At 33.6% G+C, this 22,484-nt stretch overlaps 2 protein-coding genes across 3 annotated transcripts in view; one reads left to right on the forward strand and one right to left on the reverse strand.

Annotated features, from left to right (window-relative positions):
• Positions 1–8,972, reverse strand: part of nadsyn1 (NAD synthetase 1) — a 29,606-nt gene extending 20,634 nt beyond the window's left edge. For both annotated transcript variants that reach the window (XM_056462319.1, XM_056462318.1), the window contains exons 1-11: positions 8,789–8,972; positions 8,629–8,689; positions 5,698–5,814; positions 5,549–5,602; positions 5,358–5,447; positions 5,221–5,272; positions 3,329–3,417; positions 2,556–2,673; positions 1,350–1,481; positions 792–863; positions 585–709 (exon numbers count right to left, since the gene is read on the reverse strand). In XM_056462319.1, the coding sequence (XP_056318294.1) occupies positions 585–709; positions 792–863; positions 1,350–1,481; positions 2,556–2,673; positions 3,329–3,417; positions 5,221–5,272; positions 5,358–5,447; positions 5,549–5,602; positions 5,698–5,814; positions 8,629–8,689; positions 8,789–8,873 (995 nt within the window). In that variant the 5' untranslated portion in view covers positions 8,874–8,972. The remainder of the gene's footprint in view (positions 1–584; positions 710–791; positions 864–1,349; positions 1,482–2,555; positions 2,674–3,328; positions 3,418–5,220; positions 5,273–5,357; positions 5,448–5,548; positions 5,603–5,697; positions 5,815–8,628; positions 8,690–8,788) is intronic.
• Positions 8,973–9,970: 998 nt separating this feature from the next.
• On the forward strand, positions 9,971–22,344 carry dhcr7 (7-dehydrocholesterol reductase). The gene is made up of 8 exons (XM_056462320.1): positions 9,971–10,056; positions 12,812–12,924; positions 13,095–13,317; positions 13,400–13,490; positions 15,150–15,363; positions 17,075–17,279; positions 18,338–18,469; positions 20,312–22,344. The coding sequence occupies exons 2-8, from the start codon at positions 12,818–12,820 to the stop codon at positions 20,774–20,776; spliced, it is 1,437 nt and encodes a 478-aa protein (XP_056318295.1). The 5' UTR covers positions 9,971–10,056; positions 12,812–12,817; the 3' UTR covers positions 20,777–22,344.
• The last annotated feature ends 140 nt before the right edge of the window (positions 22,345–22,484 follow it).

The following is a 22,484-nucleotide window of genomic DNA, read 5'->3' on the forward strand; positions in this document are numbered from 1 at the left end:
TTTATATTTATAAATATAAATAGACATGGTCATAACCCTCAACACAAGTTTGAACCAAGCATCAGAAAGTAAAAAACAGGATGACTTTAAAAATGGCATTTAGGCCATTAGTGGTAGATGAGTTGGTGTTATTATTTCAATATTTCATGAACTTCTGATCTACAGGGATCTTAACGCACAACCATTTCTAGGGTTTACAGACAGTAAACCACTCACCAGTTCTGTATACAAAGTGATATACTGTACAGTTAAAGTCAGAATTATTAGCCCTTCTGTATATTTTTACATATTGTTTTACACAATTCACTTTATAATAATGGTTTGTTCTGTAGACAATTGGAAAAAATGTGTAAGGGGCAAATAATGTTGACCTTAAAATAGTTTTTAAAAATGAATATTTTTAAATAAATAAATAAATATTTTAGCCAAAATAAAAGAAATAAGACTATCTCCAGAAGAAAAAATATTCTAGGAAATACTGTGAAAAATTTCTTGGGAAATATTTGAAAATAATAATAAAATAATTCTGACTTCAACTGTATAAAATGAATTAATGTACAGCAAGGTTATACGTAAGTAAGTACCTGATCTCTTCTTCTGGTGTGTGGAAAATCCACTCCAAAGGCTGGTGTGTGGGCAAACATCTATCATCACAGTCAGACAGAGAAAAGACCGTTTTGATCCTCTGATAAGGTTTGTGTTCATATTCCTGTGAAATAAAAAAAAATATATATTTAAACAGGCTTTTAAAAAAATCACATTAAAATCTGGTGTTTTTCAATGCTGCTTACCATGTGAGGATGACATCTCTCTCCTCGATAACTGCGCACATCTTCCAGATCAAGAGTTGCTGTGACAACCTCCTGAAAATCACAGCAAACACTTCGGATTTATCAAACTAAAATCAAAGTCACTTTGGGGTGAGTTTAGTAAAAAAAATAAATAAATAAATCACTTTAATTTGAATGGTACAAATGCTACAGAAAAAATATGTATTTTTTATATTACGATTTGACAAACACAGCTGCCATTATTTTACCATTCATTTTATGGATTTCTTTTTAACAGTTAACTGTAAGTATGCTTAATGTATGCTTAAATAGCAACCTTTATAGTATGTTAATCTAATTGTAAATCTCTGATTCTAGTTGATAGAGCTTGTTTATTATGTTTATAGTACATCTGTCTGTAAATATTACCCATAGTTTTCTATAATTGCACTTATACCTATATCCTGCACTTGCTGCTATTGCACTCCTAAACGGCATGCCGTTGCCTTGTACTTGTACATGTGTAATGACAATAAAGTTGAATCTAATCTAATCTAAAACATGTGAACTGGCACATACTACATCCTCAAGAGAGAACTGCGCTCCTCTGGCCACAATATCTCCATTGATGGCGATCATAGCACAGCCGTCATAGTATAACCGGTCTCCATCACAGCCCTTCTGATTGGCAAACATGTAGATCCCTCCACTCTGGAAGAAAAACACACATGCACAACCTGTTTGTATTACTACAATGTAAAAAAGAAATTAGCTGACTTTATTTAAAAAAGGGGGTAAAACCATTGCCTTAGAGGTGCAGTATGCAAGTTTGACACCCTGTGTGACACCCAGATATGAACTGGGTATTGCATTCCTGAATCAAAATAAATGCAAGCGCAGGTTGCCAGATGGAGGACCAATAGAGCGAGCCTGACTAAAAGCTGATTTAAGGCTAATTTAAATTGTGTTCTAAATAAAAGCTACGGCACTTGATAGAAGGAATATTTGCCATATTAAAGGAGTTTTTGTCCTAACCAACACCTGGAATTTATATTTTATAAACAGCTTCTATTTCTTGCAGCTGAACAACAGAAAACTGACAATGATCACTTCAGTTACACCTCATGCTTAATTCAGTGTCAAATGCTAATAATGTGAGTTTGAATGCCATTTCACATCACATTTATTGCCATACTACTGAAAGCAGCAGCAGATCTTGAAAGTAAAATAAACCATTTGAAACCAAATGAAACATTTGAAATTTGAAACACTTTTTGCAGTTTAGTATTTGTTTTTTTGGAAAACTATATTTTTAATGACTCTTTAAAACAATAAAAAGTTTAAAGATTAGCCTTAAATAGAAATTTTTTGTATTACTATATTATATTATACGTATTTTTATATTCAACGTACAGTTGATTTGTCCTTGTTGCATAATTATAATTAATTTACTCAGTTATTCATTCATTATTCGCATTTCAACACAAAGTTGTGAATAGCAGTATATAAGTTTTTGCAAAAACATAGATAGATGGATGGATGGATGGATGGATGGATGGATGGATGGATAGATGGATAGATGGATAGATGGATAGATAGATAGATAGATAGATAGATAGATAGATAGATAGATAGATAGATAGATAGATAGATAGATAGATAGATAGATAGATAGATAGATAGATAGATAGATAGATAGATAGCTTTGGTACACATAAGAGACTTCCTTTACACACACACACACACACACACACACACACACAAAAAATCTAGAAAATGCTTTACCTTAGTGGTGGCAGATTTGACCAAGTTCACCCTGTGATCAGCCTTGCGGAGCTCATGGTAGCTTGCAGATGAATTGGTAAAGATCTCAATACCATCTAAACCCATATCAACATGTGGACTAGAGAAAGACATAAGAGAAAGTCCAAGTTGAAATGAACTTGAAATGAAATGAAACTCAATTGAAAACAATTACTGAACTGCACCAATGCGGATTTGAAGTTATTTTAATACGTCTCCTTACCAAGGCTACAATATTTTATCTAAATGCAGTAAAAACCACAACTTTGAAATATTGTAAAATGTAATATTGCTCTTTTGTATTTTAAAATATTTTTAAAAAGCTATTTATTTTACAATCCAAAGCTGAACTTTTAGTGATAAAAACAGCTGCGTTCATGGAAACAATTTTACTTTCCATGAATATAAAGTTCAACAGAAAAGCTTTTTTCTGAACTTTATCGTTATTGTCAATATTTCTACATCCTTGCTAATTAAAAGTATTCTTTTTTCACAAATGTTACTATAGTTAATAGCTTTCTTTTTCAGAAGAAATATGCTGTTATTTTGACTCTTCCAATCATGAAAGAATACCAATACAAAACTCAATATTGATAATAAGAAGAAAAATGTGTTAAGTAGCAAATCAGCATTTAAACACATTTAAAAATTCTATGCAGACGCTTTAAAAATAATTAATGGATTATCCTTAAATAAACAGAAATAATAATCTGCTAATCAAATGCTATAGATGGGCATTATTAACAGATAATTACCTCCTGGGGTTCCACAGCTCGGCACAAATCTCACTGCCGATGCAGGTGTCTATGGTGGACAAAACCCCGTCTCCAAACGGCACTGTGGTCTGCAATGAGGACAGCGAAGAATTTTACTCATGACAAATAAGGATTCAAGAAAGTGAAAGCTGTTTCTGAACTGTTGCATTAATATTGTGAACTACTTTCACAATTTGAAAGAAATATTTACAATTTTAACCACAAAACCAATTATAATGAATTCTGAAGGATCATGTGACATTGAAGACTAGAGCAATGAATAATGAAAAATAAAATAAAACTGACATCACAAGAATATATTGCACTGCATAATAATAATAATAATAATGGCTGCATGGTGGCCCAGTAGGTAGCATGTTCGCCTCACATCAAGAAGGTCGCTGATTCAAGCCTCGGCTGGGTCAGTTGGCGTTTCTGTGTGGAGTGTGCATGTTCTCCCCGTAGGCTAAATTGTTTGCAGTGTATGCGTGTGAATGAGTGTGTATGGTTGTTTCCCAGTGATGAGTTACAGCTGGAAGGGCAGCTGCTGCGTAAAAACATATGCTGTATAAGTTGGCGGTTCATTCCGCTGTGGCGACCCCAGATTAAAAAAGGGACTAAGCCGAAAAGAAAATGAATGAATGAATGAATGAATGAATGAATGATAATAATACACTCTTAAAATGCTGGGTCATCATAACCCAATTTGGGGTCAAATAAGGACAAACCCAACCATTTGGTTAAAAAGTTTAATTTAAATGTAATTGAAAACATATTTACATAGTGCTGGTTTTGACCGTATTTGATCCCAAGTTGTGTTACGACAACTCGCATGCAAGTTTCTTTTCAGGACTGCTCACTGAAAGGTTCTTTAGAGAACGCAAAAGGTTCTTCTCACAGAATTATTCCTAAAAAAATCTTCCTACAGGAACCTTTATTTGTAATCATGTTTTTAATAAATAAATATTTTAAAAAATGCTGGGTTGTATTAATCCAACAATGGGTCAATTACAGACAAACCCAATAATTGGGTTCATTTTTATAATTGAATTGAATTACTTAGATAAACTGTTTTAATTGTCCATATTTGACCCAACTTTGTAATAATACAACCCAGCATTATTAGAGTGTAATAATAATAAAAACAATACATTTATTTTGTATAGAGTCTTTACATTTATAATTAGTATTATATTTAGAATTCTTTATTACACACACATACACACACATACAGTGGAAGGCAATATTATTAGCTCTCCTGTGATTATTGTTTATTCTTTTTCAAATATGTTCGAAGTAATGTTCAAATAAGCAAATAAACGTTCAGTTCTAAAGAAAGTCTTATTTCTTGACTGAAATAAAATCAGTTTTTACAAAATGACTTTTCAGGTCAATATTATCAGTCATAAGAAATTATTATCTTTTGATTGGCTAACAAAAAAGAAAAAAACACTGTTGTCCAATGAAATTTAATATCTAATTAGTTCTAGTTCTAGTTAATCTAACTTAGTTCAAGGTCAAGGTCAAATTTATTGTCTCCCGTAGAAGAAATTTGTTTTAAAAAAAGGTTCTGCTGTACATAGACACCAACAAGACAATATATAACATACATACACATTAAAAATCCTCACCTAGTTAAGCCTTCAAATTACACTTTAATCTGAGTACCAGTATCCTGCAATATGACTAGTACAATATTATATACTGTCATCATGGCAATGACAAAATAAATCAGCTATTAGAAATGAGATATTACAACTATTGTCTAAAAATTTAAAAAAATAAAAATTCAAATTTTACAAAAGGACTAATAATTTCCTCTAAAACCGTCCATCAAATTTTCGAAAAGATATATTGATTCCTAATTGGATGGATGAAGAAGTAAACGTTACCTGTTCTGTTACATCTTGGATCATTCGAGGTAAAAAGTACTCCTCGACATATCTGCAAAGTAACATTTCAAATGAGATTTATTACTAACTGTTAAACGAGCCCTTGATTTAACCAATAAATCACAGAATGAACATACCGAGGTCGACTCCAAGGTGAAAACCATCGGAATTCCCTGTTGTTGCCATAATTTGCCAAAAGCATTTTAGGACGAATTAACAGTATCTTTCTGTCAGGCATGAAAATAGACACATTAACAGACGTAAACATGTATTACTAGATTATAATAATAAACAAATGCTTTGCACTACTGTACTGTGGAATACTTACTTGTTCAAGAAAATGACTCTGCAATTATATCGAACATTGTGGTGCATTACAGGCCTGAGGAAAGAGCAGATCAAAAGTTTTAAGGTGTTATGAATCATAAAAAGATGTAATTTAGCTTTTGTTATTTTTTTAAGAGTAATAACACTTACATGCCCACATCACAGATGATGTCCTGGGTCAATGGAGATTCCAAGAGAGACTTCAGAACTTGGAAGCAATGGAGTAAAGTATCGGACTCATAGAAGTGGTCTGCACAACCGTAGCCACTGAGACATACAAAACATTTGTCAAAATTCACAGAAAACAAAACAGAAGATGGCCAGTTAGCTATGTTATATATTTATACAAAACATAATTTTGTTGACCAATTATTGTTTTCCCTAATAAATAAATAATAAATAAAATAAATAACAACAATAATATTATATATATATATATATATATATATATATATATATAGTTGAAGTCAAAATTATTAAACCACCTGAAATATGCCCTCCTTTTTATTTTTTTTCCCAATTTCTGTTTAACAGAGAGAAGATTTTTTTCAGCACATTTCTAAACATAATAGTTTTAATAACTCATTTCTAATAACTGATTTATTTTATCTTTGCTGTGATGACAGTAAATAATATTTGACTAGATATTTTTCAAGACACTTCTATACAGCTTAAAGTGACATTTAAAGGCTTAACTAGGTTAATTAGGTTAACTAGGCAGGTTAGGGTAATTAGGCAAGTTATTGTATAATGATGGTTTGTTCTATAGACTATCGAAAAAATATATAGCTTAAAGGAGCTAATAAATTTGTCCTTGCTCTGTTAAACATTAAAAAAATATATTAAAAAATAATCATCATTTTAAAGGGGGGCTAATAATTCTGACTTAATAAATAATAATAATAATAATAACTTAAATAAATAATAATAATAATAATAATAATAAATAAATAATAATAACCACAACAACAATACATATATTTAAATAAAATAAATAAATAAAATAAATAAATAAAAATTAATAAATATAAATAAATAAATAATAAAGAATATTATTATTTTAATTATTACTTAAATAAGTAAATAATAATAATAAATAAGTATTGTAATTGTAATAATTATTAAGATTATTATTTACTTATTTTCTAAAATTATAATTGGTCAAAAGAACAAATGTTGTGATTAAAAATCAGGAAATAATTTTTTACCACAAAAAAAATGTCAAAACTCTTTTGAAGTTGAATCATTGATAATGTATTGGTATTGTTTTGACAACTTGCCATCTTATTTTGTTCTAAAATTGTCATTTTATTACATCATCATAAAATATATAATTTTTATATTATTAAATTAAATTATTTACACAACGGCGACCATGCTGTTTAACTTTTGACAGTTAAAGTTTTGTATTTGAATACTGTCATTATGATTCATTCATTCATTTTCCTTCGGCTTAGTCTCTATTTCAGAGGTTGCCACAGCGGAATAAACCGCCAACTATTCCAGCATATGTTTTACGCAGTGGATGCACTTCCAGCTCTAACCCATCACTGGGAAACATCCATACACACTCATTCACACACATACACTACGGAGAATTTAGCTTATTCAATTCACCTATGGCACATGTCTTTGGACTGTGGGGGAAACCGGAGCACCCGCAAACTCACACAAAACTCACACAAACGTGGGGAAAACATGCAAACTCCACACAGAAACGCCAACTGAGCCAGCCGAGGCTCGAACCAGCGACATTCTTGCTGTGAGGCAATTACTAAAAATGTGTTTACTCTTTAAATTTGATTTATATAAGTATATATAATGCATAAGTTAAGAGGGAACAGTGAACAGGGAAACTATAGTCTCTTCTTCGCTTACTCGAGTAAAGGCTTTTTGAACCAGACAAAGTGAAGTCCAGTAGGAATTAATAGTTTACTATTGGTGGATTTCATATGAATGAGAGCTAGTCCTGCCTTCAAGCCCGTAAACTCATTATTATTTAGAATAATATCATTGTTAGAAGGAGAAATTCAAGATTAGGGCAGCACAATATAAAACACTGACATCGAGATACTTTAATTTTTTGTGATAGATATATTGTGATTTTGAGTATTCACCTCAATATCACTATTCTATCACACAAGTATAGTTTCACCAGATGAATATAACAGCTCATTTAGAAAGAATCTGTCATTGATTAGGATGATTTTGCAGGGGAGCGCATCTGCATAAAATATAATAAACCAATCACAAGCTGAACCCATATGGCCTATCGTGCAGCCCTAATTATGACACTGTATTTAGAATAAAAAAAAATGATGTGATGGTACAAATAATTTACAGTATAATAAATATAGCAAAAAATGTTGGGTTACACAATCAATTTGTGTTAGGACAACATGAAGGAATTAAGTTAACTTATCCGTCTTTTACAAATGTTAGTGGAATGAACGTAAAACATTTAAGTTGTCCCCAAAAAAACTCAAGAATTGGGTTGTTTCTGCTCATTTTAAATAAGTAGTTTGAAGAAAGCGCATTTTTAAAGTGCAGTGTTTTATACATTTAAAAAAAGATCAGCCAATATGTTTTATGGACATTTTATTAATGAATACTTAACTTGCACGTGAAAATCAGTGATGTTTATTTACAATATATTTTTCAGTTAAATACTGAACATCACGATAATGAGGTAAAGTTGGTTTTATATTCACACATTCATTCAGTTGCAATTTGTGACATGCTCCCTTTATTGTTTACCATGGTACTTTGAATATTCAGTCTGAAATCACATGCAAGTATGACTTCAATACAACATTATTTGACTGTGAACAATGAAGTACTTTTATAGTCATTGCCTGCTAATATGATTCCACTATTTAGAATTTGCAAAGAATAATTTTCTGAAGGAGAAATGAGTGAATATAAAACCAACTTTGCCTAAATTGTTATGATCAAGAAAGTCTGATGTTGTTTTATTGTTATTATTATTATTATTATTATTATTATTATTATTATAAAATTGAACTTAAGTGCTTCACACATGTATTAAAAGTCAGCATTGGGTGTTGGTAAAAACATTACCAGATTTCTAGCTCTGGCCCCAGTCTGTACTTGGCTCCTTTCTGTTTGGCAACCTCAATACCTGTTTTGGAGAACAGTACAGTATATTTAAATGAGACGAGGTCACTTTAAGACCGTATGAACTTTAGTGCTATTACTGCGGTGAATAATAAGAACTTACTCTTAAGTATTCTTGCCAAGTTGCCGTCAAAATCCAGAGCCCACTGATTCAATGAGCAAGTCGCCAATGTAACCTTGCGACCCATTTTGCACAGCTAGAATTTATTTAAAATGTATCAAAACGACACAGCACCTGACAGAAGTCATGGAGCAGAACTCAAAACTTTTATTTACTGTATTTTCCACTTCCGGTACGTACAATTCTCACGCGTTTCAAAATAAAAGACAAAACGATATTGAGGAGGAAAGCTGAAAATTGGGCAAGAACCATAGACTTTAAAATAACAAGAACATTAAATGCTGCTTAAAGTAATTTATGTTGCAAATATAGAACGCAATTTGCCTAGAACAATCAGAAAATAACAAATATCACACAAAGTTTATTTAAAATATATAATTAAAAGAATGAATAATTATTATTATTATGTACGTAATAAAATAAATTATACATTATTATTATTATATAAATATATCATTAATAAGATGATGATCATTTCTAAAGTAATAGGGTATATGCCGAGCTAGTGTAATATAGAAGAATTTTTCTAGAACAAACAGGAAATAACTAATATTTTCTGATTGCATTTTGATCTGTTCAAATCCACAGTTACAAATCTACAACAACCTAGCTTTTTAAGTCGCCAAATTTATAATAAGAAATTTATAGTAAAGAAAATCCGTAAAATATATACAATTAAATGTATGAATGAGTATTATTATTATTATTATTATTATTATTATTATTATTATTATTATTATTATTATTATGGTAATTTCCAAAGTAATTAAATTTTACACAAAATTAAATTAAAATATATTATTTTGTTATAAAGATATTTGTAAAAAAAAAAAAAAATATATATATATATATATATATATATATATATATATATATATATATATATATATATATATATATATATATATATATATATATATATATATTCTTACTAATTTGTCATTTATTCATAATTTCTAGTAATAGATACTGTATATAATAATTTCCAATCTATGGTAACTGCGTAAAGGTGGCGCAACCGCACGCCCTTGATGAAGAAGGGCTGAGCTCATCAGGCGCTCATGGTTTCAGGTCTCGCTTGTCCAATCATTGACAGTAGTGCGGATTTTCTGTCTCTTTGACTGGATGTAAGATAATTGCGTCACATGCAGAGGCGGGGTTAAACTTCGACCAGAGACTCCCATTAGCTCGTTTCATCATCACTGTGAAACATCTGGGCAGCCTGTAGTGGCGCAACATCACCCCGAACAGTAAGTATTTTATGTTATTTAATTATTTATCTTTTGTTCATTACAGATTTACGATTATCTGCTTATTATAATGCAATGTTTATTGTAATTTAGTATTTCAAACGTTACAGTTTGCAGCCACAGCTCAAAATCTTTGACGCGTCTACTTATGCAGGTCTTCACATTTTAGTCAAGAAGACTCAACTTTATTTACGTAACAATGATTATTTTGAGTGTGGGATGTCTGCAGAGTTAACTATACACTTATGTTTGCAATGATATATGTTATTGTGTGATAATATACTGTACCTACACACGTTTTAAAGGCGTATTATTATATGCATCAGGCTAAACTGTCATATCAGATGAGGTAATAACAGCTGTCAGATTGGAGACTGACACTGATACGACTGTAGTCTTAGACAGGTAAGCGTGTTTGCAATGGAGTCGTTTTCCACTTTTGGATTAAGCTGTAAAAGCACCTTTTATTTTGACAGAGACGCACAAGTGTCACGTACTCCTGACGTTAAGTATCTCACTTATGTAAAATTGGTTTTATATTCGCACATTCCTTCATTTAACACACCCTATATTGTTAACCTACGCTTCTTTGAATGTTAGGTCTGATTAAGCATGTAAGTACGACGTCAAAACAACATTAAGACAATGTAATTGACTGAACGACGTACTTTGATAGACATTGGCTGCTATTATGATTTCCCCATTTAGAATTTGCAAGTAATACTTTTGTGAGATTATATTATCAAGGAGAGTCTTTAAATGTGTGAATATAAAACCAACTTTACCTCAGAGATTATCTCTACGCGACACACGATTGGGTGTTTAACACAATTTTCAGTCTTCAAAATCTCTTCCATTGTTATGTCATAGTCTCTTTATTCATCAGGGGTCACCACAGTGGAATGAACTGCCAACTTGTCCATAAATTCCAGCTGCAACCCAGTACTGGGAAACATCCATACACACTTATTCACACACATAAACTACAGCCAGTTTAGTTTATTCAATTCACCTTTACCACATGTCTTTGGACTGTGGGGGAAACCGGAGCACACGCAAACTCCACACAGAAACCCCAACTAGCCCAGCCGGGGCTTGAACTAGCAACCTTCTTGCTGTGAGGCCACGGTGCTAACCACTGCGTTACCGTACTGCCCCGAAAAATGTTTTTATTTAATTAATTTACTTAATTGTTAACTAAATTGTACATTCATAAATGTATATTTACTAATAAGAAATCTAATTTTAAGTTATTAGTGACTGAAGTATGCGTGTATTTTATAAGTATCAGAGACTAAACAAGAAAGCCCTACGCACTTTTAAAAAATTGTGAACTCTATTATTTGTTTAATTATTACAAATGTACATTTTGTACATTTATACTTTATTTATACTTACCCCCTGGTATGTAAATTTTTTTAAATTTAAATTCTTTAAATAAATAAATAAATAAATAAAGATTGTGTGTTTAATAGCCCTTTAAAGATTATAAAAACACAATATTTGAAAAGTTTTTTACCTTTTTGGTGTCATTTCCTTAATTGTTTCGATAAAAAAAGATATTAGTGATAATAATATAATAGTAAATAAAATAATAATATATAATATAATAATTATTATTATTATTATATATATGTGTATATATATATATATATATATATATATAATGTATGTATGCATTTATGTGTATATGTGTGTGTATGTATATGTATATGTGTATATATATATATATATATATATATATATATATATACATTTATTTATTTATGTGTGTGTGTGTGTGTGTGTGTGTGTGTGTGTGTGTGTGTGTGCGTGTGTGTATAAATCTCTTGGTGTGGTACAAGTATTAGCCATCAAATATGCATTTAATAAAAGACATGTTTGCCATGCAGAACAACTATCCAGTGTTTGCATAATATAAGCAAACAACTGACAACCTCATATCAGCCTCAGAGATAACATTATATATCAACGCACTAAAGGAAACAACCCTGTTCCGTACTGACACTGAAATTATATAAGACATTATCCTATAATAAGCCATTTTGCTAAACCATAAACTGTCCTATGAACTTTCCCAACTTATTCAAATGTCATTAGTTATCATATTTAGCACATATACCCCATGGCTACTATCATATGTGTGTTATCTGTTATCTATAGTGCACTTTGTTCTCTGCTTATACACATACAAGATGAAGCCCTCCTGAATTATAATTATATTTTGCCCCAATTTCTGTTTAATGAAAGAAGATTTTTTTTAACACATTTCTAAACATGATAGTTTTAATAACGGATTTCTAATAACTGATTTATTTTATCTTTGCCCTGATGACATAAGATTTTAATGCATAAGATTTTACTAGAAGCTAGTATTTAGCTTAAACTGAAACTTAGAAACTTAACTAGGTTAACTAGGCAGGTTAGGGTAATTAGGCAAGTCATTGTATAAAGATGGTTTGTTCTGTAGACAATCGAAAAAATATTGCTTAAGAGGGCTAATAATATTGACCTTAAAATGGTTTTAAAAAATTAAAAACTGCTTTTATCCTAGTCAAAATAAAGCCCATAAGACTTTCTTCAGAAGAAAAAATATTATCGGAAATACTGTGAAAAATTCCTTTCTCTGTTAAACATAATTTGGGAAATATGTGAAAAAGATTTGCAGGAGGGCTAATAATTTTGACTTCAACTGTATGCCAAAGACAGGATATAGCTTATGCTCTTTCTAAATCTCTAAACCTCACCCTTTCAGACAATCATGATGGCATCTGACAGGGTGAGAAAGCGGCAGAAGGGCAGTGCCAATGGTGCCCAGGCAGGGGAGAAGGAGCCATCAAAGGAGCCGGCACAGTGGGGAAGAGCATGGTAAGGCACTCCACAGTAGGGCTGCACAATATATCACTTCACCATCGACATTGCAAAGTGACCATCTGCAATCCTACAAAGTCATATCACAATATTAAACCATACATTCTCAAATATATTTTCATATTCTGAATAACTGAATAACACTTCTATTGTGTTGATGTGTGTAGGGAGGTGGATTGGTTCTCTCTGACGGGTGTGATCTTGCTGCTGTGCTTTGCCCCCTTCATCGTCTTTTTCTTCATCATGGCATGTGATCAGTACCAGTGCTCCATCAGCCACCCTCTGCTGGACCTCTACAACGGTGACGCCACCCTGTTCACCATCTGGAACCGAGCTCCTTCCTTCACATGGGCTGCTGCCAAAATCTACGCCATCTGGGTCACATTTCAGGTGTGCACAATTACAATGGATGAAAAAAAAGTTGGACTTGGTTATGGGCTTGAAATGTGTGATTTGATTGTTTCGGCTCTAGGTGGTGCTGTACATGTGTGTTCCAGATTTTCTGCATAAGATCCTTCCAGGCTACGTAGGAGGAGTTCAGGATGGTGCCCGTACACCAGCAGGTAAACAAAAAACATTGTTATTAACGAAAGTCAGGCTTCTTGAAAATGGAAATTCTTGAAAATGCTGGAATTTTATTTATTTTAATTAATTTTTTATAATGTCCTTGACACGGTTTGGAGATATAATTATTAATTTCATTTTATAAAATAGTTTATTTTACTAAATAGGAAATAATTATTATCTATTTAAATTAAATAATTATTTTTGCATACAATTAAAACACTGGAGTCTGGCCATGTGCCTTAAGTTTGATCTGCATAATTTTTTGTTTTATCTGTGCCTTTAAAATTTAAATAAATGTACATTTAAGATAAAAGATATTTTTAAAGACACATTTAATATGCAAATAAATTACATTTGAGAGAGTAATTGACTGTAATTCAATGCTCGGCTTGGGACAATTGTGCATTCAAAATTGCTTCTTAGAATAGTATACTATACTATAGAGTACAATAACAAATAGTGTCTGATATAATGTGATGAAGTATGCAGGGTTCAACGCTAAAGATTTTTTTCTACTGGCCAAATTGGGCCAGTGGTTCAGATTTTTACCGGCCCCACCAAAAAAAAGAAGTTAATAGCTATTTCTTAGCCACATATTTTAAATAATGTGTCAAAAGCCAAACATAATTGTATACATATGCTTTTTATTCAGCATAACTTTTCTTTTAAATATAACTGACAATTTAAAAAATTACAATTGTGATTAAACTATATTTGTAAAAGAAATAATAATAATTATATATATATATAATATATATATATATATATATATATATATATATATATATATATATATATATATATATATATATATATATATATATATATGTATATGTATATATATGTATATGTATATGTATATGTGTAAGCGAAAATGTACACTATAATTTTGACACCCACAGATATTGTCACCAAATATAAATCAGACTTTCTGAATCATAGCCTCATTTCAGTTGACAATGGTTGTAAAAATCTATCTACTGAATTAATCAATCTATTAAAAAAATGTTGGCCAGAATAATGCATTATATGCTTAAATTATAGAGAGAAATAACAGATGAACCAAAACTTCAGTCAGATAATGAATTCGATCAATGTTGGTCTTTTTTTTTTTTTGAGGTGTCAATGCAGAAATTAACAAAACAATAGGCCAAATACAAAATATTATAAGATTTAAAAATGGAAAGTTTATCAGATGGTAATTTCTGTCAATTTTCCAAACATAAACAGCATTAAAAGAATTGCAAAAAGATGATAAAATACAATAGGTAACACTTTACAATAAATTCTCATTAGAAAACATTCTACAGTGAGAAAAAGTTATTTATTATAACATCACCTTAGATTAATACATGCTTTTGTAGTCTTCTTTACAAATGACTTTGTTTATGTTAACTGATATTAACAGACTGTTCAAAAACACAACACACAGGATAGGGATGATGACATAACACACTCATACCTCAATAGTTTTGCCCAAAAAAAGTTGTTTTTTATATGTCTGACACTGGTAAATCTTGCAAAGTGCAAAGCAATTTTTCACTTGTTTACCAGTTGTGAGGTCAAAAGTTGATCCACTATTGGTTTGTATGGTTAAAAGTTCATATCAAAAGCACATTTCATTCAGGTAATATGGATGTTTTTCTCTTTCTCAGGTCTGATTAATAAGTATGAGGTCAACGGTCTTCAGTGCTGGCTCATCACTCATGTTTTATGGGTGCTTAATGCTAAGCACTTCCACTGGTTTTCGCCAACCATCATCATTGACAACTGGATCCCTCTGTTATGGTGCACCAACATCCTCGGCTATGCTGTGTCCACATTTGCTTTCATTAAAGCGTATCTGTTCCCCACCAACCCAGAGGACTGGTGAGAAAAATTGTTTATTAACTACACATATCATAGTTTAATTTAGTTACTAGTTTAAAGAGATGCTGCAAAAGCCACACAGAGCTTTCTTGACCTTATTATAAATTTGTATTTTATAAATGATTTTTTAACCCTTGTTTTCTGTTCAAATTGAGAATGCATGATTATATGGTGTCATGGCTTTGCAATCATAAAATGTGATTATAAAGGAAGTCAATGGGTCAAAAACAGCCACCAACATGATGAAAGGGTAGTAAATTTACCCAGAGAGTATTGTTGTATTTTTGAAGATTTTCAAACCATTTTCCCAAAATATGTGTCGAAATAAGTTTTGTTGCCAAAAATTATTCCATTTGCTGAAACACAAAAAAAGTTGTGGCCAAATTAAGCCTCAAAATCACCCTAGAGTGGATGAAAACATCCCCCACAGCACATTAGGTTTAACAATCATTTGGAAAAATATTAAATATTTTATGAACAAGATTTAAATTATTAAAAAATATATTTTTTGTTTAAATTATGTTATCTATTATAAAATACACAGAAAATATGGTGTACGATTTGATAAAGAGACATTTTTGGAAATAGCTTCATTTAACAAGGTACCTGGAGTTAAACAGTTGAGTTGTAGCATTTTTGAATCCATTCAGTCGATCTCTGTGTCTGCCAGGTTCACTTTTAACTTACAGTAGCTTAGCATAAATCATTAAATCGGATTAGATCATTAGCATCTCATTCAGAAATTGCGCCTGCTGATGCCATGGTATGGCAGCAAAGTTTGTTTATCATCCCAGAATCAGGGTATATTTCATAGCCATATTAATCTACAAAATAGCAACTCTTCATTTTTCTTTGGTCTTAGTACAAATACTAGTACAATACTGGAATGTCCTGCTTTTAATGATTCCAGAAGACTTTTTATGAAGTAAACTCTCTTAAGGACATTTTTTAGCAAAGTGACACCAGGGAAATGTTTTTGAATTTTAATCATGTATTAGCGCTAAAAAGGGCGACGCGGTGGCGCAGAGGGTAGAACATTCGCCTCACAGCAACAAGGTTGCTGGTTCGAGCCTCGGCTGGGTCAGTTGGCATTTCTGTCTGGAGTTTGCATGTTCTCCCCGTGTTGGCATAGGTTTCCTCCGGGTGCTCCGGTTTCCCCCACACTCCAAAGACATGTGGTATAGGTTAATTGGGTATGCTAAAATTGACCGTTGTGAATGAGTGTGTATATGTTTCCCAGTGATCGGTTGCAGTTGGAAGAGCATCCGCTGCATAAAACATATGCTGGATAAGTTGGTGGTTCATTCCGCTGTGGCGACCCCAGATTAGTAAAGGGACTAAGCCGAAAAGAAAATGAATGAATTGGCGCTAAAAATCTTAATTAATTTATGTATTCATTTGTTTGTTGATTTTTAATTTTATATTTATAATTGAAATGTTCTTGCCATAAAAATAGCCTTGGTTGCTGACATGGCATTAAATAAAAGCTTCATTACATTGGTTTTAGTGCAAACTTAGAAACGTTATTTAATTTTTTTGAGCAAGACGCTAATGGTCTAATCTGATTCATGCTAAGCTAAGCTAAGCTAAAAGTGGAGGATTCAAAAATGGTAAAACTCAACTGTTATCTCTAGATGATTAGTAAAATTAGTTAAAGAGTGTTCCTTTAAATATAATGAAATGTCCTCTTCTTTTTTTTTTTTATATGCAGTAAATTCACAGGCAACATCTTCTACAACTACATGATGGGAATTGAGTTCAATCCTCGTATAGGAAAATGGTTTGACTTCAAGCTTTTCTTTAATGGCCGGCCGGGTATCGTTGCGTGGACCCTCATAAACTTATCCTACGCAGCCAAGCAGCAGGAGCTGTATGGTTACGTGACAAACTCCATGATCCTGGTCAACGTTTTGCAGGTGAGTCATTGAGCTGCTTGGTTTGATCTCCAAAATTTGCAGATATTTTTACTTTTTTTGTATTTGGCGTCAGGTGTTTGAAATAAGATGCAATGTAAAACTAGCTAATAGCTAATATTATATTTATATGCCAAAAAAGAGATACACTTCTTTAATTTGAACTTAAATTAAAGGGATAGTTAACCCAAAAGTGAAAATTTACTCACCCTGGTTCCAACCCTTAATAAGTTTCTTTATTTTGTGTAAGACAGGGGTGCCCAAACTTGGTCCTGGAGGGTCGCTGTCCTACAGAGTTTAGCTCCAACTTGCTTCAACACACCTGCCAAGATGTTTCTAGTATACAAAGGAAGAGCTTGATTAGCTTGTTCAGGCGTATTTGATTAAGGTTGGAGCTAAACTCTCCAGGACACCGGTCCTCCAGGACTTAGTTTGGGCACCCTTGGTGTAAGATATTTAGAAGAAAGCTGAATGTCATTGACTTCCATGGTAAGAAAAACACTATATATACTATGGAAGTCAATCGTTACAGGATTTTAGTTCTCTTTAAAATATATTATTTTGTATTTAACAATAGAAAGACAGTCAAACTGGTTTGGAATAAGTAAAGGGTGAGTAAATGATGACAGAAGTTTCTGTTTGGGTGAACTGTGCCTTTAAATATGTTAATATTTGGAACCATCCTCTATATCGCCCTGTATTATGACTTGAATGATATTTAAGTGTTTAATTAAATGATTATTAAGCTCTGTAGTATTTATTATGCAGGGATAAAATGTAGTTTAGTCTTTTTCCAGATTGCCTTCTCAAGCAGATGTGTACAACAGGTTATTCGGCAAAGTTTTGATCATGTTGATAATTAAGAGGGTTTCAAAATGTGCATGTCACACATGTCACACAATACTGTAACTTTAGCTTTTCTAGAGTTAAAATAATGAAGATTTGTGTTGCATTACATTTATATAATTTGTCACGAGCAACGTTTTTTTTTCTGCAGCAATGCATAATATGTCTTCTTTCTTCATTTCCTCATATTACAAATTTGACTTCTCTTCTCTAAGGCCGTCTATGTAGTGGACTTTTTCTGGAATGAAGCCTGGTACCTGAAGACTATTGACATCTGTCATGATCATTTTGGCTGGTATCTGGGCTGGGGAGACTGTGTGTGGCTGCCTTTCCTCTACACACTTCAGGTATGTTTGTGAGCTGTTTTTTGCAGGGCCTGGTTTGTGTTTCATGCTCAATCTACAATTGCGGATTCTTTATTTCAAGCCTAGGTGGCACGGTGGCTCAGTGGTTAGCTCTGTTGCCTCTGTTGGCATTTCTGTGTGGAGTTTGCCTGTTCTCCCTGTGTTGGTGTGGGTTTCCTCTGGTTGCTCCAGTTTCCCCCACAGTCCAAAGACATGCGCTATAGATGAATTGGGTAAACAAAATTGGCCGTAGTGCATGAGTGTAAATTTGAGAGTGTTTCCCAGTACTGGCTTGCAGCTAAAAAGGGCATCCGCTGTGTAAAACATATGCTGGATAAGTTGGCGGTTCATTCCGCTGTGGTGACCCCTGATGAATAAAGGGACTAAGCTAAAGGAAAATGAATCAATTCACCTATAGCACATGTCTTTGGACTTTGAAACCACCGTGAACACGGAGAGAACATGCAAACTCCACAAAGAAATGGCAATTGTCCCAGCCGGGACTCAAACCAGCGACCTTCTTGCTGTGAGGCAACAGTGCTTACCACTGAGCCACCGTGCCCCCCATTCTTCAGACTCAACATTGCATATATTGCGATCATAGACTGTAAAATATATGGATGTAGTATCCGTGACGTCACCCATAGGTTTCTGAACACTGCAAAAGAGGCTACAAGTAGGTGTGGCCAAGTCGCAATTTTGTTCACGCGTCATCGCACCCACGGCATGATACCAAACAAGGGCAAAGAGGCGGAGAGTGAGCGACGCTGCAGACACCTGCTGGCATTTTGCTTGGACCTGGCAGACAGACTTTACTTTGGGAGAACGCTTAATACTTCATTACCTGCGACTCGTTTGTGTTCTGACCACATGTGCTTGGTTGTACACTATATCAATAAACTGTTTAGACTTTTAAAAACACTGTTGTACACATTGAGCCACTAAACATTGTTCTTATGACGTTTTTCTACAGCAGGAAAACTCAAATTACTTCCAAACACTTCAAATATAGTCTGTGTGAGTAAATGCAAGACTATTGCTGAACTCCAGCATAACACTGTATGACAACATTTCAGATGACTGTTCTAGGGCCTACAGCTAATCAATCTCTCAGATTCTGGAGGGCATTACAGCTCTAAAGAACAATATAAATGATCTTAAATAAAACAAATACATTTATAGAGATGGTATATAACTTCACTCACCTGGGAAATGGAGGCAACTTGAACGGTTTGTGAGCACAATAAAGTGCACAAAGCATGCCATATCATCTGATGATTGGAGGAAATAATTCCAAAAAGGCAACTGACTGTGTAAAGAAACATTAACCAAAACAAAAATATGATGTATATGCCAAGTTTAGCAGCTAATCAGCCGGAATCAGCTGTGGTGACAGTGAGCAGCGAGACCTAGCTGTCACTCAAATGGCCACGCCCTTAATTATGCAGACATAAGATAACTTAATAAAAACGAAACGGTGGAGTTATAAAAAAAATCGCCCCCTCACAGTTGTCATAAAGGTCAATCATAGCTATATGCACCAACGCCATCTTTTGTACCAGGCTGTAAACATGTATTTATCAGCTGTAAAAATGGCCAATTTACCATTGCAGTCAGAAATCACCTGGACTTCCTGGAGCCAGCCCCCCAAGGCGAGTCGATAAATTGCAGTTTTAGTTACTTCCGCATTGGCTTCCCGAGGGAGAGTGGGAGGTTGCCGCTTGATTGCGATGTGATTATTGCGGATGCGCACATTGCAATATCGATGCTGAAACGACATATTGTGCAGCCATAATGTAAATTATGTAAAGTGTTTTTTTTTAATCAAATTCTTGCTTTTTTTAGGGTCTTTACCTGGTCTATAACCCCATCCAGCTCTCTACGCCCCATGCAGCAGGCGTCCTCATCCTGGGTCTGGTGGGCTACTACATCTTCCGTGTGACCAACCACCAAAAAGACCTTTTCCGTCGCACAGAGGGCAACTGCAGCATCTGGGGTAAGAAGCCCACCTTCATCGAGTGCTCCTACCGATCGGCTGACGGCGCCATTCACAAGAGCAAACTCATGACCTCTGGGTTTTGGGGGGTGGCGCGTCACATGAACTACACAGGCGACTTGATGGGCTCGCTGGCGTATTGTTTGGCCTGTGGAGGCAATCACCTACTGCCGTATTTCTACATCGTCTACATGACCATCCTGCTGGTGCACCGCTGCATTCGGGACGAGCACCGCTGTAGCAACAAATACGGCAAGGACTGGGAGCGCTACACTGCGGCCGTTTCCTACCGCTTACTGCCTAACATCTTCTAGATTTCCACCAAATCCCAGAATGCATTTCTGCACAGGACACCAACAGAAAATGACTTTTTTTAAACAAACAAAAAATTGGAATAAAAAAATGCCAAAATAAACACATCCATAACTCAAGAAAACCTTGGCCTGTTTTCAACTATAGTTTCTAGACATGCCCCTTACAGCTGATTGGCTGCACCCTTGGCCTTTTATTAATATTTTACCTATAGTTTCTAGACACGCCCCTTACTCCTGATTGGCTGCGCTCTTGGCCTTTTATTGATATTTCACCTATAGTTTCTAGACACGCCCCTTACTCCTGATTGGCTGCGCTCTTGGCCTTTTATTGATATTTCACCTATAGTTTCTAGACACGCCCCTTACTCCTGATTGGCTGCGATCTTGGCCTTTTATTGATATTTCACATATAGTTTCCAGACACGCCCCTTGCTCCTTATTGGCTGCGCTCTTGGCCTTTTTTATTGATATTTCACCTATAGTTTCTAGACACGCCCCTTAATCCTGATTGGCTGCGCTCTTGGCCTTTTATTGATATTTCACCTATAGTTTCTAGACACGCCCCTTACTCCTGATTGGCTGCGCTCTTGGCCTTGTATTGATATTTCACCTATAGTTTCTAGACACGCCCCTTACCCCTGATTGGCTGCGCTCTTGGCCTTTTATTGATATTTCACCTATAGTTTCTAGACACGCCCCTTACCCCTGATTGGCTGCGCTCTTGGCCTTTTATTGATATTTCACCTATAGTTTCTAGACACGCCCCTTACTCCTGATTGGCTGCGCTCTTGGCCTTTTATTGATATTTCACCTATAGTTTCTGGACACGCCCGTTACTCATGATTGGCTGCGCTGTTGGCCTTATTTTGATATTTCAACTATAGTTTCTAGACACGCCTCTTACTGCTGATTGGTTGCAAGTGTGTTTTGAGTCTTGTTTCAACACTATGGTAAGGCGTTTCTGAATATGTGACCCTGGACTCTAATAACAGTCATAAGAGCCAGTTTTTGTCAGTAAGTAAATAAGTTTTGATATATTTATGGAAGAAAAAGTTTTCAATTTCTTCAAGGAAGATGATCTTTAGTAAAATAAAAATCAAACACACACACACACACACACACGGAAATGTCCAGGGTCAGATGTTGCACCTTTAATCACTATATGGCAGTGTGAAATTTTGAGAATGTAAGATTTTACTGAGATTATTTTGCTTGGTATTGAGTGAGTGAATGTGCATTTACTATATATCAGTTTATCAGCACAAGGTTATCAAGGTGAATGGATGAACTGCATTACAGAATGACATTTCAAAAAATGTCCTAAGATACTGTGATAAGCTTAAGAAATCTTAATGTTCCTGCCTCTAAATAAACTCTATTTTTTCTTTTTTATTTTATTTTGATGTGCAGGAAACCTGAATGTATAGGTAATAGAGCTCATTGTTGTTCTGGATGTAAATAGACAAAAGTCTAGAAGTCCTGAATATTCATTCTACAGTTATCATATCTATTCATATTTTTTTATTATATGACAAACTACTGAAATAAAAGTTTCCTACTTTGTTTTAGATTTTTCTCTTGGTGAAAATTAGTATTTTTAAATCTTACTCGCAGAATTCTCTACAATAAGCTGCAAGTAAAATTTCTATGTGGTATAGATTTTCATAAATCATTAATTCACCAAATAAAATAATTCGCAATTTATTTC

The sequence above is a fragment of the Danio aesculapii genome, chromosome 7 (assembly GCF_903798145.1).
Source record: "Danio aesculapii chromosome 7, fDanAes4.1, whole genome shotgun sequence".
Classification (NCBI taxonomy): Eukaryota; Metazoa; Chordata; class Actinopteri; order Cypriniformes; family Danionidae; genus Danio; species Danio aesculapii.

Excerpts from the sequence above, each read along its gene's own strand:
- dhcr7 (XM_056462320.1), top strand. The coding sequence starts at position 12,818 with ATGATGGCATCTGACAGGGTGAGAAAGCGGCAGAAGGGCAGTGCCAAT. Across the intron at positions 12,925-13,094 it reads GCACAGTGGGGAAGAGCATG|GGAGGTGGATTGGTTCTCTC; the intron begins GTAAGGCACTCC and ends TGATGTGTGTAG. Across the intron at positions 13,318-13,399 it reads CCATCTGGGTCACATTTCAG|GTGGTGCTGTACATGTGTGT; the intron begins GTGTGCACAATT and ends TTTCGGCTCTAG.